Source organism: Equus quagga, chromosome 1 (assembly GCF_021613505.1).
Source record: "Equus quagga isolate Etosha38 chromosome 1, UCLA_HA_Equagga_1.0, whole genome shotgun sequence".
NCBI lineage: Eukaryota > Metazoa > Chordata > Mammalia > Perissodactyla > Equidae > Equus > Equus quagga.
Genome location: NC_060267.1, coordinates 46,606,049 through 46,624,479, shown reverse-complemented (window position 1 = coordinate 46,624,479; position 18,431 = coordinate 46,606,049). Strand labels below are relative to the sequence as shown.

The following is an 18,431-nucleotide window of genomic DNA, read 5'->3' as shown; positions in this document are numbered from 1 at the left end:
CTAGGATATGCAAGATGAATCTCTAAATGGTCTACGGGCCTGAAGATTCTCCATCTTTGACCTAAGCCAGCACAGCACTGAAAGAAAGGTTTGTCTCAGCTTATTGTATCCCAGAATCGGGACATATGGGTGACCTGCAGGATAGATAATTCCGATAACCTGGCAAAACATAATGATCTGCTTTCTCTCTGGAAATTTAAAGCTCCAAATTGACACAAAAAGAGACAGAAAGTAAATGGCAAATAGTAGGAGGAAAGCAATCATGCTTTTCATGGCTTTTATGTGGGCCTCGGTGCTGGCATCTCTGGAGTCTTTGGCATTGTGCTGTATCTTCTTGAGATGTTTCCACAAGGAGAAGATAAGCAGAAGAAAAATTATCAGGGACACAGCAAAGGGTATGATAGTGAACAGAGTGTTAATGAATAAAGTACGAGTGGAAAGTTGTACAAAGTTGCTCATCCTAGAAGTGCCGGTCATGTTTACTTTATGTTCATTGATCCAGACATTAATATGCATGTTCATCAGTACAATATTAAAAATCAAGAGGACCAAGGTCACCAGCAGTATCATTGAAATCACCTTTTTAACTCTCCACTTTAGGTAAAGAAAAATAGAGTTAGAAAAACTGGCTATCTTGAGAAAATAAAAGATGCTGAGGCTTGTAGCAAGCCAGTTGCTGAAATGATTGGTCACTGTCCAGCCAATACTATTCACTCTTAACAGTTTTCCAGGCACAAGTAAAACTGTAAAAAACACAGATATATACCAGTTTATAGATACTAACCAGAGCAGACCAATTCTGGAGATTGCCAAAGCAGTGAGGATTTGATCAGCTGAAGAGATCTCTCTCCTCTTGACCCAGTCAATGCAGTTCACGAGTGCTATGAATCCATTTCCTAAATTTCCAATTATGAATTCAGCACTTAGAATGATTGTAAGTGTGCTCTGTACGACACTGACCATTGTCTGTAAGAGAATATCCAAAGTCTAATATCACTGCTGGAAATTTCTAAATGCAGTCATCTAAAATGCTATGTATATCTGGTTCTTGAAGATTCAATACTATTCTCTCTTTAAAAAACTGTGTGCACAATGTCAAACCAGCAAACATCAAGATTTACCAACGGATAGGCTCATGGCTTTCTTCACAAAAATCATTGCATTTCCCCAGACAGCTCAGCGAAATTTCATCAAGATACTATGTGCCTTACTAGAGGCTGAGGACTTTTGTAGTCGATGTTGAAGGAAAAGCTGAATTCTCATTTGCTAACATGCAAATAAAGATATATTCATTTCCATTGTCTTCTCTTTTTTGCCTTATTTAAATATGTGAGTCTGGCAACTTGAGTTCTGGGCAAGTAACATTACAAAATTCTAATACAAATAGCAGGAAATGAGAATTTTATAAAAACTTCAACTTTAGGCTTGCATAGGCATCTATCCATTTGTTATTCAAAACTCTTCCTACAAAATACTAGGAATCACACTAATTTATCATTTTACTTTTTACACATGGACACACACACACACATGCATGCACATACATTTATTTGAATCAAAATCCCCTCTCTTTCTACTCCAATAATTCAGGCTTTTCATGTCTTCATTGACATTTATAATATATCTATCTCATGCTTAATAATATGATGGTTATTAACACATTATTTAAAAAGTACTTCCAAGTTTTTATTTTGAGTATTAAATGTAATATTCAGTAAACTTTGGGAATATTTTTTCTGTGCATATGAAAAGAGACAGAAATCTATCTGTTGTCCCAGAAAGCAATCACTGAGTTTGAATGAGTTCATCCATAAAACAAGAATCCTCCTCATTCTGTATCTCTCTCCTGCCCAGTAGGGCACATTTCTCCATTGGTACCAAATACCTTCAGATTTTAGCCACATCTCCTCATCCTCGCCAGCAGTATGTGCTCCATGACCTTCACTACAGGCACCAATGTAGATAAAGGATGTTCAAGACAAGAGAGTAAGCAGCATGACACAATCGTTTTCCTTCAATAGCTAAAAAAGTAAGCAAGAAGCCAATGAAATAAATTCATCAGTAGCTACCAAAGAAAGCAGCAAGTCATGTGTCATAAACTTCAAAGGTGGCAGACAAGATAAAGGTGTGAAGGGTTGACCCATCCCTGAGCACTCGGAAGCAATACTGAGCAAAGTAAGTGAATTTAAAAAAATCTTAAAACTTTAGCAAATGCCCTACGGGTAGAGGAAAAATATTGAGAAGATAAAAGGCACCAGCATAGGCAAACTTTAAGGAAAAAATATAAAGAACAGAAGTACAAACATACCATCATTGAAGACAGGAAGGTCCCCTTGTCTGTTTCCAGGTAACAAGGTTGAGAAAGAAGACAGCATATAAACAACCTTGGGCCAAGGTATGTGGAGTGGTGCTAGTGCTGAATCTTTATGAGTTCTTAGAAAAGAGAGCAGAACTCTAGTCCTAGCAAGGACCACACTCAGCCCAGAGAAGCTCTCCTTGAGGCCCCCACCACTCCACCTTTTCACTCTGGATTGAAAACACTTTAGGTTTTCATTCGAACAAAGTTTTAGAGAAAGACAACCTTTCCCAGACAAGATGAGAATGGCAACAAGGATAATTTCCCACACATTACATCCAGAAAACAGAATAACAAGTCAGTTCCTGACAGAGGAGCAGTGTCTCTATCCATTTCAGTGTCAAAGTTATGTTTAGGCGTACAGAGAAGAGGTTAACGTATTTCATTTTAACTTTTTCATTCCTGAAAAGCTTTATATGCTGACAGTACCAAATGCAAGTAATAAAAAAAATGGGTTACTCAACTATAATTCTATCTATGTGTCTCTCTACTTAGATCATTATGTCTATAATGATAACCTCTGCCTATCAATCTATCAATACCTATATTGCTATTTTAAATAAAATCATATTAGATTCTGGGTCACCATCACTCTGATTTAGCAGAAATTCAAACAAAAATATTATTCAAGCTCCCTTCTTCTCTCTAGATTTTTGGTAGTGTTATTTTAAAATGTAACTTGGACATTTGAAAAAAAAAGACTATGTTCTCCATAGTGAGATACGTAAAAATATATGTATGCATATATAAGTGAATAATCAGCCTTATTCATCTCTATTTAACTGTTTGTGTACATTATCAGCAAGAAGACTGGATGAGATAACCAACAAAGTAAACATAACTAGTCAAGAACTCAAGAACTGAGCCCTTCAGCTCTCTGATATTTATAGTTTAGGGAAAAGAGGAAGAACCAGCAAAGAAGACTGAGTAGAGGTGCCAGTGAGCACAGATAGAAACCAGGAGAGAACAGTGTCCTGGAATGCAAATTAGCTTTTCCCAGTGCTGCTAAGTCTTGCAAGATGAAGCCTCACCATTGGTAACATAGACTTACTGTGATTTTGCTAAGGTCAGATTCAATGAAGTGGCGAGAGCAACAGCCTTATTGGAACAGGTTGATGAGTGAGTAATTGAAGGGACTTTGTAATTTGTCAACAAAGGGAAATAGAGCTGAAGAGTTGGTTCCTCAAGTCAGTCTTTGAGGTAGAAAATCACTCAGCTCTTTGGACTGAGCCAACTCAGAGAAGCAGCGTTCAGTGATTGAAGGGGAGTCGAAGTCCCCTTGATAAAGGATCCTACAAATCCACTACAAGAATATGCAGAATGTATTCACATGGTGCTTTCCCAAAGACCTGCAATCTTTTACCAGATAACAGTGCCCAGAGGAAAAGGCATGTATCCATATAATCTGGAACTTTTAAGTATGGGCCCTTAACTAACGCTAGTACCTGGATGCCCAAATACCAGACTCCATTGTGATGTTTTGAATATCAGATGCTAACTAGAACTTTGGCTCTTGTCCATGCCAAAGTGAATCTAATGGACTGGTAGTTATTTACCCCTTCCTGAATGCATAATTGAAGTAGATAGATTTGGGAGATGGAGAACTCTCATAATACTTCCTGATTTGTGGAGTAAGGGACATTATTGTAAGGATGACCGAGGGGAAACCTCTGAGATTATCCCCTCCTGGCAAAATAATGAATAAAAAATCATAACCATATTCTCCATCGAATGGAATTGATTACTGCCATCACAAAAAACTTGAAAGTTACAGGGGATGGTGGTACTCATCATATCCCTGTTGAATTAACCAACTTATATAGCCTCTGCCAAAACCAAATGGATTATAGGATGAATGCAGATTACCGTAAACATTAGTTGCAGATGCTCTCCAGGATGGGGTATCTTTATTGAGCAGAACCCAGACTCTGGCATTTAGTATGTGGCTATTGATTTGGTAAATGTTTTTTAACTTATACCTATTATGGGAGAAAAAACAATTTGCCTTCATGTGGTAAGAACAATAGCACACCTTCACTGTTTTAAGTCTGGGCTATGTCACTGCTCTTGCTCTCACTTCTTTTGATATTTTGCAAAACATTATGCTAATTCAGTATATTAATAATATTATATTAACTGCTACCTGTGAGCAGGAAATGGCAAGTTCTTTAAATGTGATAAAATACTATAAAATTAAACAAGAGTAAAATACTAAAAGAAAAGAGGTAAGTCCTGAGAAGATTCAGGGACCTACAACATAGGTGATGTTATTAGGGGTCCAATGGTCTGGTTCCCATGCTGAGACATCTTTTTAATGTAAATGGCAAGCTGCTCAATTTTATATTTCCTATCACTAAAAAAGAGGCACAGTGTTTGTTGGGCCTCTTTGGATTTTGGAGCCAACATATAGCACATTTGAGAATATTACTCCGACACAATTATGGAGTTTCTCTAAAGACTACTGGTTTCCAGTGGAGCCCACAGCAAGAGAGGGCTCTTCAGCAGGTGCAGACTGTGCTGGTCCACACTGCTCTGCCCATTGCAACAGATGTGTCAGCAGATTCAAAGCTGTTGGATACATTTGTAAGGCAAGAACGCTGTGTGTGTCACTGACAAGCCCCACGGCAGAGTGGAAGAGTAAATCCCTGGTGAATTAGTGCAAATCCGTCACCTTGTTGGCAGAGACCTACCCTGTGTTTTAAAAACAAAATGGTGAGAGCACAGCATTAAACCAAGCATGAGACCCCTGTGCAACTGCACAGGTCATGCATTCAGAAAGCCAGCCGTGACTGGAGGGCATGAGTACATCTGAGTAGCACAAGGGGTAGACTATACTGGACACAAATTTGTGTGCTTCCTGAGATTCCTTTGATGGTCGCCTATTCTTTTGGTCAGCCCCCTGCCTGAGCCAGATCGTCCTTCTATTTGGACTTGAATGGTTTGTCAATTTTGGAGAACTCCACACTATAGGGTGTGGATCTATCTTTCTAAATGACTACCAAAGGGCTAAATGAGCAGAGGTGTTAGTTCTGCCTTGGGTAAACCCTGGCCAATGGGTAATAGAAGACAGGAGAGAGCTGAGAAGATACGTTCCCTTTCCTCTCTCTCTTCCATGGACTAATGTTACATGTGGTTCCCCCTTGTAACCCTCCTGAAAAAGACCTGTGTGCCTAGTGAACATGTAAGCTGACCACTGTGCTCTCTCTCAATGCATTGTGAGGTGGCAGCTGACAGAGTAATACAGCACAGCACATTGTTCCACATCTTCTTTTGCCTCATTTCTGTATGTACTCCTCATTGTTGCCTGGATGTCGCCTTCCCAAGTAAGTATTTTAATACCTGACTATGGTTCTGGTTTTAGAGGCCCTAGACTGAAATATTCATTAAGTTGTACAATTATTATTTTATTTGAGTTTGTAATATGACAATAAAAATTTTATTTAGAAAGGATACAGAAAAGATATCTAAAAATAATATTTTAGTTAGGCCATTTTTGTATATACAATACTCAGCTAGAAAAAAAATTGTTAAAAAGAGATAACATTCACAATAGAAAGTACATATATACAAATTTACAAAATCTTTTATATGCTTTTTTAAAACTATTGTGATAGATGCCATCTAATTTTGATGTTCTGCCTTGTCTCCACTTCACATATATGATATGACTGTGTCAAGAGTATATCCTAGTGATATTTCTCCTAGAGTTATGGAATGGCCAAAGTTTGCCCTGAGAAATGCTAAAATGATTGACTATTATCCAGGCAATGTAAACATCAGTTCTTACTTCTAAACTATATAAAGCTGGATTAAACACAGCTGTATACCAATTTATTGATATTACCTAGAGTGAACCAATTCTAGAGACTTCCAGAGCCAGGAGAATTTGATCAGTTGAGGAGATCTTTTGTCTCTTGACCTAGTCAATGCAGTTTACTAGTGCTATGAAGCCAATGGCAAAATTTCCTAGAAGAAATTCTACTATTACTAGGATGGAAAAAAATACTTTGTAGTAAATGTATCATGTTTCGAAAAAAAAAAAAGCCACTGGTCGTGATTCCTTTAATATTCTGACCTCAACGTCTATGTGCAGCTGATTGCTGAATGTTCAGTAAAGTTCTTGTTTCCTTAAATTCTGTGATCACTGTTAAGCAGGAGAAAATCAGGTATGCTAATGGAAGAGCTCAATGCTATCTTCATGAAAAACATTGTTACTCCCCAAACAACTCAAATTATCTCTTATACATATACTTTATGCCCTTGTCACAGGCTAAAATATTTCATAACTGATGTTGAAATGAAAGCTGAATTCTCATTTGCTAGCAGGCAAATGAAGACATATTCTCTTTCATTGTTTTGCATTTTTTTCCTTATTTAACTCTTCTGTAATTTGTGTCCATCAAAGTTATTTGTCATTTAGTAAAATGGTAAAACCCACTACATAGATTATATGGTGAAATTTAAATTATTATATGGAGCTTGGTCATAACTCGGATCATCATCACTATGGAATTTTTTTTTAATATCAGATTTGCATAGAATGAATCTAAGCTTTTCCTATCAAAGCATTAAGGTTTCCCTGGGAATCTCAGTAAGGCCAATATTCCATAAAGGCTGATTGCTGATAACTAACATTTATGTATAATTTTATTTTTCACAGGCTGATAAGTAGACACACACGCACATACACACACAAACACAATACATCTGATGGATGGAAAGAAATAATTGTCTTACAATTTCCAAGAAGAAAATGAGTCTCAGGGAAGTCATCTAGGTTTAAATCCATTTTTTCTCATTCAGAATTTCAGCTTACTATTAATAGTTATCAAACGTATCTCTTATGATTAAGCCTTGATAAAGTTCCTCTCTTGAGTTTAATATTTAAATACTAATTATTTAACAAAAATATTCATACCTTTTATAAATATTCCTTGGAAATTTCAAAAGAACTTGTGGTTTCCATTGTAAGAACTAGACATATCTATGTGTGAATATTCAGTTTTATTTTCTCTGTTTAACTCATTTTGACTATTTAATATGTTTAAGATTGATAGATGTTAGAATCTGCCTCTGCTTTTGGATTTTATTCAGTTAGGTAATTTTTACAATATATTGTTTTTAGCAGAGGATCTTGGAGCTAGACTTCCAGGAAGGAAAACCCAGATTCTCTGCATTATGTATTTCTGATCTTGGGCTCTGTTTTAAAACTACACTCTGCCGGAGTATAATCATCAGTAAAATGCAGGTAATAATATTACTCCTATGGGTGGCTTTTGTTCTATTCTTTATCATGGTTATCATTTCAAGGGTGTACACAATAGTTAAAGGTCACCAAACTATTCAAAATGAGTATATTATACTATATATAAATTATACCTCAATAATGTTAATTTTAAAAATAAACACAATAAATAAAAACGAGGGTAAAATAAACATTTTCAGATGAACAAAATTCCAGCAGGACCTCACTAATAGAAATTCTAAAAAGGATGCTCTTCAAGCAGGAGGAATCTGACCCCAGATGGAAAGTCAGAGATATGGAATCAGCCTTACCATTTGCTGTTTTCCCATTAATGAGTCAAATAAATCTTTGCCATATTGCCTTTATATTTTTAGGAGATTCATGCTTTCAACTTTTTGAAAATTATACTTTGACTCTTTTCATGGCCAGAGGATGCCCAGGTGGACTCATGTGCTAGAGCCAACTAACTAAACCGTGTGAGACAAATAAAGTCAGTTATGGGCTGTTCAAGCCCAGGCATGTCTCTTCCAGGCTCCAAGTCCTAACGGGTAAGAGAATTGGATTTTCACCAACTCTATGTTTCTCTTTTCTTACTGAATCTTTGTTTTTATTTATGATTCTGAATGTTGGCCAGTTTGGTTGTGGTTCCAATTGGTGCGCTGTCAATGTATTATTCCTCATTTGTGGCAGCTATGGTGTACAGAGCCTACCATGGTTCCTGTGATTACTGCTCCCCCATGTTAACACCCTGTACAGTTCCCTCCCTGTAAGTATGGGCAGGACCTGTGACTTGTTTCTGACCTGCAGAAAATGGCAAGCATGAAGGGATTTTGCAGATAGGTAAGATCCACAAACAACTGATTGTGAGTTACTTGAAAGAGAAAGTACCCTTCACGGGCCTGATGCAATCAGGTAAAGCTTTCAAAGAGTGGCTGGGCCTCCCCTGAGTGAGCGAGACTTTTGCCTGCCTTGAAGAAGTAAGCAGCCACATTATGAAGTGCCCGTGGAGAGGGCCGCAAGAAAATGAATTCTGCCAACAAGTTGAGCAAGCTTGGCAGTGAAGTCTTCTCCAGGCAAGCCTGCAGATGAGAATGCAGTATTGTTAAAACTTTGATTGCAGCTGGGTGAGACCCTGAAGCAGAGAACACAGCTAAGCCTTGCCCAGACTCCTGACCCCAGAAAACTGTTAGATAATAAACAAGAGTTTGTTGCTTTCAGTCACTAAATTTGAAGTTATCTGTTACACAGCAATAGCAAACGAATACAGCAGCAATGCCTGAGAATTTGGGTTTTGGTCTATTTGGTAGGGAAGATCTATTCTCCATCAGGTGAGAGATGCCCCAGAATTTGGTTTTCTAGTCTTTTGTTAATCTGTTTGTTTTTGCAGGAATATATCTTGCTTCTTCTGGAAAGGAGAATGGTGCTCTTTCTACTAATGAATTTTGGGGCTCTATATTTATTCTGTCCGGAGGCTGGTGGTGTACAACCAAAGCAAGAAGCTCTCTGTGTTTCTTGATATAATTGACAAAAGTCTTTACCTGTTATTGTATGAGTATTAAATCTTCACCTACCACTGGAGAATATAAATAAGATGATTATAAAGTCTCTTACATGAAGTGTCAGTGGCAGATAGGGATGCTGTTTGGAGCCTTTGTCAGGCCTCTATAGAAAAATCACAGTACAAGCCCTTAGGTATCTGAAGCAAAGCCCTGCCACCTCCTGCATCTCACTTACTGCCCTTTTGAGAAATAGTTCTTGGTCTGCTACTGGGCCTTAGCAGAGACTGAGCTCTTAATCATGGCCACCAAGTTACTATGCAACTTGAGCTGCCCATCATGAACTGGGTGTTATCTGACCCACTAAGCAATAAAGTTGGGCATGAACAGCAACAGTCATCATCAAATGGAAGCAGAATATGGAGGCACAAGTAGGTTACATGAAGAAGTGGTAAATGCCCATGGTCCCTGCTTCTGCTACACTGCCTTTTTTTCCCAGCCTGCATCTATGGCCTTATAGGGAGTTCTCTACAACCAGTTGACAGAAAATGAAAAGACTTATGCCTGGTTTACAAATGATTCTGCCGGATATGCAGGCGCCGCTCAAAAGTGGACAGCTGCAGCACTACAACCCCTTTCTGAGACATCCCTGAAAGGCAGTGGTGAAGGGAAGTCCTCTCAGTGGGCAGAATTCCAAGCAGTATATCTGATTGTTTGCTGTGGTTGGAAGGAGAAATGGACAGATGTGCAATTCTATACTGATTCACGGGTTGTGGCTAATGGTTTGGCTAAGTGGTCAGAGACTTGGAGGGAACACAATTGGAAAATTCATGAAAAGGCAATTTGAGGAAGGGGTTTATAGACATATCTCTCTGAATGGGCAAAAAAAGTGAAGATATTTGTGTCCCATGTGAATGTTCACCAAAGGATGACCTCAGCAGAGGAGGATTTTAATAATCAAGTGAATAAGATGACATTTTCTGTGGCTACCAATCAGCCTCTTTCCCCAGCCACCCCTGGCCTTCCCCAATAGGCTCATGAACAATGTGGCAATGGTGGCAGGGGTGGAGATTATGCGTGGGCTCAGCAACATGAACTTCCACTCACAAAGGCTGATCTGGCTAAGGTCACTGCTGAGTGCCTCATCTACCAGCATCAGAGACCAGCACTAAGTCTCAGATGTGGCACCATTACCCAAGGGGCTCAGCCAATTACCAGGGGGCAGGTTGATTACATTGAACTGCTTTCATCATGGAGAGAACAACATGTTCTTACTGGAACAGACCCTTATTCTGGATGTGGACTTTCCCTGCACAAAATGCTTCTGCCAAAACTATGATCCATGTACTTACAGAATGCCTTTTCCACCATCAAGTTATTCCACACAGGATTGTTTCTGATCAAGGAGGTAACTTCACAGCAAGAGAAGTGTTACAATAGGCTCCTGCTAATGGAATTCACACATCTATCAGGTTCCCTACCTTCCTGAAGTAGCTGGCTTGACAGAGTGGTGGAATGGCCTTTTGAAGACTCACTTACAGTGCCAGGGAGTTGGCAATAACTTGCAGATCTGGTCCAAGGTTCTCTAGAAGGCTACATATGCTTGGAATCTGCATCCAATATATGGTGCTCATTCTCCAATAACCAGAATTCAAGACTCCAGCAATCAAGGGTAGAAATAGAAGTGGTACCATTCACTGTTATCCTTAGTAACCCAGTGGCAAAAGTTTTGCTTCCTGTTAACATGACCTTATGCTCTGCTGGCCTGGAGGTCATAGTTTAAAAGGGAGGAACATTTCTACCAGGAGATACAACCATGATTTCATTGAATTGTAAGTTAAGACTGCTTCCCAGCTATTTTTGACTCCTGAGGCCTCTGAATCAACAGGCAAAGAGGGGAGACACTGTGCTGGTTGGGGTAATTGATCCTGACCACCAAGAAGAAATTGGACTACTGCTACATGATGGGGGAAAGAAAAAGTATGTCTGGAGTACAGAGATCTTCTAGATAGTCTCCAAGTGATTCAGGACAATGGAAAACTATAACAATGCAATCCAGGCAGTACTACTAATGGCCAAGATGCTTCAGGAATGACTGTTTGGGCAAGGACCAGCTGAGGTGCTTGCTGAATTCAAAGGGAATACAGAATGGATAGTAGAAGAAGGTAATTATAAATATCAGCTATGACCTTGTGACCAGTTACAAAAATGAGGACTGTAATTGTCATGAGGGCCTCCTCTATTTTTTATGACTATGTTTGTGCATGTGTGCATATATATACATATATATATGTAAAATGACTATCTTTGTTTTGTTCCCTCATTCATTCTCTTATCATGTAACATAAGATGTATTGACTTAATACCATAGTATTCAAGTATTGTTCATTTTGTATCATAGTTTTTAAGTTAGAGAATATCAAAAAGAGTAAACATCACCCAACAATCTTTCCATTTCTTCTAGGAAAAGGCTTAGTATGTTTTTGGTTGTCCACAGGATAGTTATATCATATTAGGCAAAATTATTACCTGTTAATGTCTTTATTTTTACTGGTTTTTTAAAAGATATTTTTTAGGGTTAGGATTAGCCCTGAGCTAACATCCACCAAGAATCAGCTTCTTTTTGCTAAGGAAGATTGGCCCTGAGCTAATATCTGTGCCCATCTCCCTCTACTTTACATGTGGAATGCCTGCCATAGAATGGTTTGATAAGTGGAGCATAGGTCTGTGCTGGGATCTGTACTGGTGAACCCTAAGCACACAAACTTAACCACTACGCCATGGGGCCTGGACCTGTTATTGTCTTTATTTGGAGATCAAGTATGATTTAAGGAGATGTGATGGGTGCTAAGCTGGCAAGAGATGGGCTTGTGGTGGTTAATTTTATGTGTCAACTTGACTGGGCCACAGGATGCACAGATATTTGATTAAATATTATACTGGGTGTATCTGTGATGAAGTTTCTGGATAAAATTAACATTTGAATCAGTAGACTGAATAAAGCAGACTGTTGTCCCCAATATGTGGGCTGCATCCAGTCCATTGACGGCTTGAATAGAACAAAAGGCTGAGCAATGAGAATTCACTTTCTCTCTGTGTAACTGCCTTCAAGCTGCACGTTGGTATTCTCCTGACCTCAGACTCAGACTCTGACTGAAACCAGGAGATGCTCGTGGTTCTCAGGCCTTACACTCAGACGGAACATTGCCATCAGCCTTCCTGGATTTCTATTTTGCATATCTTTTGACTTCTCAGCATCTATAATCACACAAGCCAATTCCTGATGATAAATCTCTTTCTATATCTCTTTTATATCTATATCTATATCTGTATCTTCTTGATTTTCATTCTCTGGAGAATTCTAACTAGTACAGACACATATTCTGAAATTTGATCAGTACTTCAGAAACAGATTATATGAAGGAGTCATGATCAGAAATCATATGTTTGGATAATTCACGAATATAGAAGGTTTCTATGGTGAAGAATTCAGTGAGTTTTTTCATTTAAAAAATGTATTTATTTTCTATCACAGCTGTAACAAATTATAACAAATATAGTGCCTTAAACAACACAAAATTATTATCATACAGTTCTGGGGGTCATAAGCTGAAATGCATCTCACTGGGCTAAAATCCATGTGTCAGCAGATGCATTCCTTCTAGAGGCTTTAGAGGAGAATCCGTTCCTTTCCTTTTCCACCTCCTAGAGTTGCTCACATTCCTAAGATCAAGGACTCTTCTTCAAAGCCAGCAACCACATTACTCTAATCTCTGTTTTCATCATCCCATCTCCTTCTCTGATTCTGATTCTCCTGTCTCTCTTCTACTTAAAAAGACCCTTGTGATTCCAATAGTCCCACTGGGATAATCCAGGATAATCTCCACATTTGAAGGTCACATGGTTAGCAACCTTAATTCCATCTGAAACCCTTAATTCTCCCTTGGCTTATAACATAACATGATTCACAGGTTCTGGTGATTAGGACTTGGACATTGGTGAGGGGCGTTATTTTACCTATCACAGGAGGGAAGGTCATTAAATGTAATAAGGATAACATCACTGATAGGGAGTTTACTTACATGAGACAAATATTGGGGCCATAAGAGTGTGCAGCCATGTGACAGAATTTATCCCATTGTTACTATACAGGTTGAGAACAAGTATGCTAATTTTAAGACTTATCTTTGGGCTGACCAGAGCTGTCTTGTCCATTTAAATCTAAGCATACAAGAAGATACTCTATCCCTGGAATTATCACTTGCATAAGCCGTGAGTCTGTTTGAGTTACTTTTCTCTGACCTAAAACTGAAACATCCCTGACTAATCTAAGACAATTCATACTCCTTAGTTCCACTTGAACATCAATGGTTATGTTATGAGATAGACTTAGGAATCTTTTGCCCAGTTTAGTTCCTGATAATCACTTTTACCTCAATCTAGAGCTAATGTTGTGTAATGAAACACACAAAGATTTTGGTGATAAGTCAGTCCTATACTTATATACTGGCCTAAATAGAAGATAAGCCTGAATCCCAGTCCTGCCTCTGGCACTTATAAACTGGGAGTTCTTGGGCCCATATTATTTACTAAGATGACTACACAAAGCATTAATAGAATATGGAGACATTTCTGTTGTTAATTATACTGAATTTCAACTTATACTTGAATGTGACTCCCGTATTAAGAATGGCACGTATTAGATGTGAAAATGCACAAAAATATATGAAGTCAGGACATTAAAAGAAAGCACATGGAAGATGAGAGAGGGAGAGAGAGAGAACCAGGCAAGATGACCATGGACTAAATTCAAACTTACGGTCGATGTTTAACTGATGATGGAAACTGTCTTTGCATTATATTACCTATTCAGTGACAAGAAAATGGGTTAATTTATTTAAATAATAAGTATTTTCATCAAAATGAAACATATTAACACCCTGTATCTTACTATAACAATGGTCCTCTAAAGGTAAAATTTAGAGAAGTAATGCTAGGAAGGGAAAGATTACGAACAAAAAAAGTGCACAGAAAGTAGTTGCCTGTATTTTTTAAATAGAGAAAGCAAATTGATCAGTAAGACTTCAGGGAAAAGATGAGTGCAAGCTTTAGAGCAAATAACAGAAGAGGGGTATGATAAGCAAAAAATTATGAGGAGTTTAAACTTGGGATAAATGTGGGGACTTGCAGGAAGTTCCACAAAAAATAGAATCTGAAGAATTCCAGAAAAGAAGGCAGTGGCAGTCATCTCTGTAATATAAATAAAAATGAGCTCGAAAATTTTAGAGTAGATGAAGAACTCCAGATAAGTGTAGAAAATTGAGACTCAGGTATATGCAAGGATGTAAATCTTCCTTGGAGTTGCTTTTATAATATATGGGATACTACGGTAGGTTGCATAATTTGGTCTCAATTCTTTAGCCGGTAACTTTGCTCTACCCTCTCACCATGAGAGAGAAGATCTGTTTTATTTCTTGACTTTGTGCTCAGTCATGTGACATATTTTGGCCAGTTAGATGTCAGCAGATTTTTACAAGCAGAGTCTTGCATTGTTGGATTTACATCACTGAGGCTTGCAGATTGGTCTTTGTTCACTATTATACTTCCATTATCACCATGAGAAGGACATGTGCAGACTAATGAAGTGGTCCAAGGAGGAGAATGAATGATATGAAGAGCCAAGGTGCTCCGTCAGGCCCAGCTTTGATCAACTAACCTCCAGTTCACCCCCAGACGCACAACTGAGCCCAACAGAAAACAGCAGAGATGTCTAGGCAAATTTAACCTAGATCACTGCTCTTCAGACATATATGAGAAACAAATGTTATTGATTATCGCTGATGTTTTGTGGTGTTTGTGTACTAAAACCTAACTGGTACAAAAGTTGGTATTCAAAGTGGGCCATTGTTGTGACAAATCTATTATGGCAACCAAAATGTGGCTCTGATTTTGAGGAAAATGACAAAGGAGGCTGTAAAAATGGTGACCATGTTCAGTCCTTGTGAAATATTTGTAATTCTGTCTTTTGAGATTACTGGGAAGACGGAAAATGAATGGAAGGCACTTTTACATCTGGGTGAAGAGATCACAAGACCAAATTTTGAAGGCATCAAACAATTGTTTTTAGTTAGATATTATATCATACTAAAAGAAAGGAACTATCAGGTGTACAAACAGAATTTAGAGGAGACAAAGAACCCAAGAATTGTGAGATTTGCTGAATCTTAAGTGTTGTTCCACAGCAACCTGATATGCCTAAAGAGGCGTGATTGGTCTACAGAGAGAGGGTTAAGTTTTGAGAAGTGTAGGTATGGCTTTTGATTCACGGAACAGACAGTAATCAAATACATAGAAAACACAAAACACTTATGAGACAGCTCTATGGTAAAATTGCTGTCAGCCTGGACTGAGACTCTTTAAAAGTAAAAATGTGTCTGAGCCCCCAACTTTCTACAATCAAGAAGCAGGCTGAGGACATTGCTCAAATGGAATATTTTCTAATGCCCTCTTCAAAGTCATTAAAAAGTAGCAATGGAAAAAGAAGGACATTCCAGAGGGAAAAAACCAACAGCCATAGAAAACAATGGACTGGAAAGCACAACAGGAACCTAATCAAGAAATATACTCTACTGCCAAAGCAGAGGTGGTGACGTCACCAAGATGTCGACATAGGAGGTTCTTGAATTTCCTTCCTGCCACAGACAAACTGAATATACACGGAGCATTTCCCTCTGAGAGAAATCTAGAAACCCATTGAGTATTCCTACACATCAGGCAACTAAGAAAATACCAACATTGAAACTAACAGGAAAGGCTGAGACATACTCTCACCATAAACCCCACTTCTGACATGGCACCTTACAATTGAGAAGAAGCTCTCAACTTCCAGCTTCTCCCTGAGGAGCAAAGAGTTTGGATTACACATTTAGCACTCCACCTTTTAAGGCTATCACACAAGGGATGGGCCCCAAATCACCTAGCTCTGCAGGCCAATGAGGCTTGTATTCATGAATCCTACAGGACCACAGCAAATAAAAAAGGAGTTCTAAACAGGTGCACAAGCACTCCCTGTGGCTTTAGTGCAGAGGGAACCAGTAAAAAGGCCATCTCCCAGTGATTCCCTGAAGGGTTTTAATTGCATAATACTTTTCCAGCTGCTGCCTGATAGTTCAGCTTCTAATCAGCCTGTGTCTAGTTGTAGACTGGGATCATCCAGGAGACAAAAAGAGCCAGTGGGCATTTCCCCCACATTCTCCCTCTAGCTTGCTCCAACAATAAAATAAAATCACCAGCTACTCCCTGAAAGGAACTTGTCTACACATCTAGTGCCCCAACTTTTATGACTCCCAGCTGAGGGATAAAACCTCAAATCACCTACTTCTGATAGGCAATGGAGTTCAGCATTCAGGAGTTCCACAGGACCATATCAAACAAAAATCAGGATTTAAACGGGCTTGTAAGCACTCCACACAGCTATATTCTCGGGCACAGCATAGAGGGAGAAGGCAAAATATCCATCTCCTAATTTTTCCTTGGAAGGAGTTTGACTGCATACTTTCCTAGCTGCTGCCTGAGGGTCTGGCTTCTAATCAGCATGCAATTAGTTGCTGACTGAAATCCCATGAGACCAAAATAGCTGGTGGGAAGTTCCCTGGTGTTCTCTCCCTGGCTGACTCCAACAATAAAACCAAGTTGCCAGCTTCTCCCTGGAAGGAGCTTGTCCATACAAGCGCCCCAACTTTTGCAACTGCCAACTGAAGGACTAGCCCTCAAATCACCTAGCTCTGAAAGCCAAAAGGGCTCTGCATTTATGAGCCACACAGGACCACATTAAACAAAAGAGGCAGTTTTCAAATGAGCACTCACATACTTCCCACAGAAATCCGCCCCCCTCCTCCCAGCTAATATCATACTTAAAGGTGAATGGTTGAAAGCTTTTTCTCTAATATAAGGAATAAGACAAGGATGCCCACTCTTTCCACTCCTATTCAAAATAATACTGGTAGTCCCTGCCAGAGCAAATATGCAAGAGAAAGAAATAAAAGGCATCCAGATAAGAAACAAAGAAGTAAAATTGTCTCTGTTTGAAAATTACATAATATTATATATAATAAATCACCAAGAATCCACCAAAACATGGTAGAACAAATAAACAAATTCAGTAAAAAAATGCAGAAAACAAAATCAAAATATGCAAAAGTCATTGTGTTTCTATGCATTAACAACAAACTATCAGGAAAAGAAATTAAGAGCCAGTCCTATTTACAATAGTATCAAAAAGCATAAAATACTTAGGTATAAATTTAACCAGGGGTGTGAAAAATTTATACTGAAAACTATAAGATTTTATTGAAAGATATTGAAGAAGACACAAATATATGGAAAGTTATTCCACGTTCATGGATTGGAAGAATCAATAATGTTAAAATGTCAATATTACCCAAAGCAACCTAGAGATGCAATGCAATCCCTGGCGAAATTCCTATGGCATTTTTCACAGAAATAGCAAAAACAATCTTAAAATTTGTATGGAACCATAAAAGACTCCAAAATGCCAAACAATCTTGAAAAGGACAAAGCTGGAGGCATCACTCATCCTGATTTCAAAGTATGTTACAAAGTTGGAGTAATTAAAACAGTATCGTATTGGCATAAGAATAGACACACGAATCAATGGAACAGACTAAAGAGCACAGAAACAAACCCAGGCATATATGGTGAATTAATTTTGGACAATGGCACCAAGAATATACAGTGGGAAAAGGATAGTGTCTTCAATAAATGGTGTTGGGAAAACGGAATATCCACATGCCAAAGAATGAAATTGGACTCCTATCTAACACCATACACAAAAATAAACTCAAAATGGATTAAAGACTGAACAAAACCTGAGGCCATAAAACTCTTAGAAAAAAACATGGGGATGAACTCCTGGACTTTGGTTTTGGCAATGATTTTTTGGATTTGACACAAACAAAGGCAACAAAAGTAAAAATAAATAAGTGGGACTACCTCAAACTGGAAAGCTTCTGCACAGGTAAGCAAAGGAAACTGTCAACAAAACAAAAAGGCAGCCTATGAAATGGGAGAAAATCACAGATCTGATAAGGGATTAACATCAAAAGTATGCAAGACATTCATACAAATAAATAGCAAAAAACAAATAATCCAATTTAAAAACGGACAAAGTACCTGAAAGACATTTTCCCAAAGAAGACATACAAATGGCTAACAGGTACATGAAAAGATGCTCAACATCACTAGTCATCAGGGAAATGCAAGACAAAAGAACAGCGAGATATCACTTCACACCTGTTAGAATGGCTATCATCAA

The 18,431-nt window shown here is 38.4% G+C and overlaps 1 protein-coding gene across 1 annotated transcript; it reads right to left on the bottom strand.

The window, feature by feature from the left end:
* On the bottom strand, nt 1–963 carry LOC124241891 (taste receptor type 2 member 14-like). The gene has a single exon (XM_046666248.1). The coding sequence runs from the start codon at nt 961–963 to the stop codon at nt 1–3; it is 963 nt and encodes a 320-aa protein (XP_046522204.1).
* Nucleotides 964–18,431: the final 17,468 nt, after the last annotated feature.

Excerpts from the sequence above, each read along its gene's own strand:
- LOC124241891 (XM_046666248.1), bottom strand. The coding sequence starts at position 963 with ATGGTCAGTGTCGTACAGAGCACACTTACAATCATTCTAAGTGCTGAA.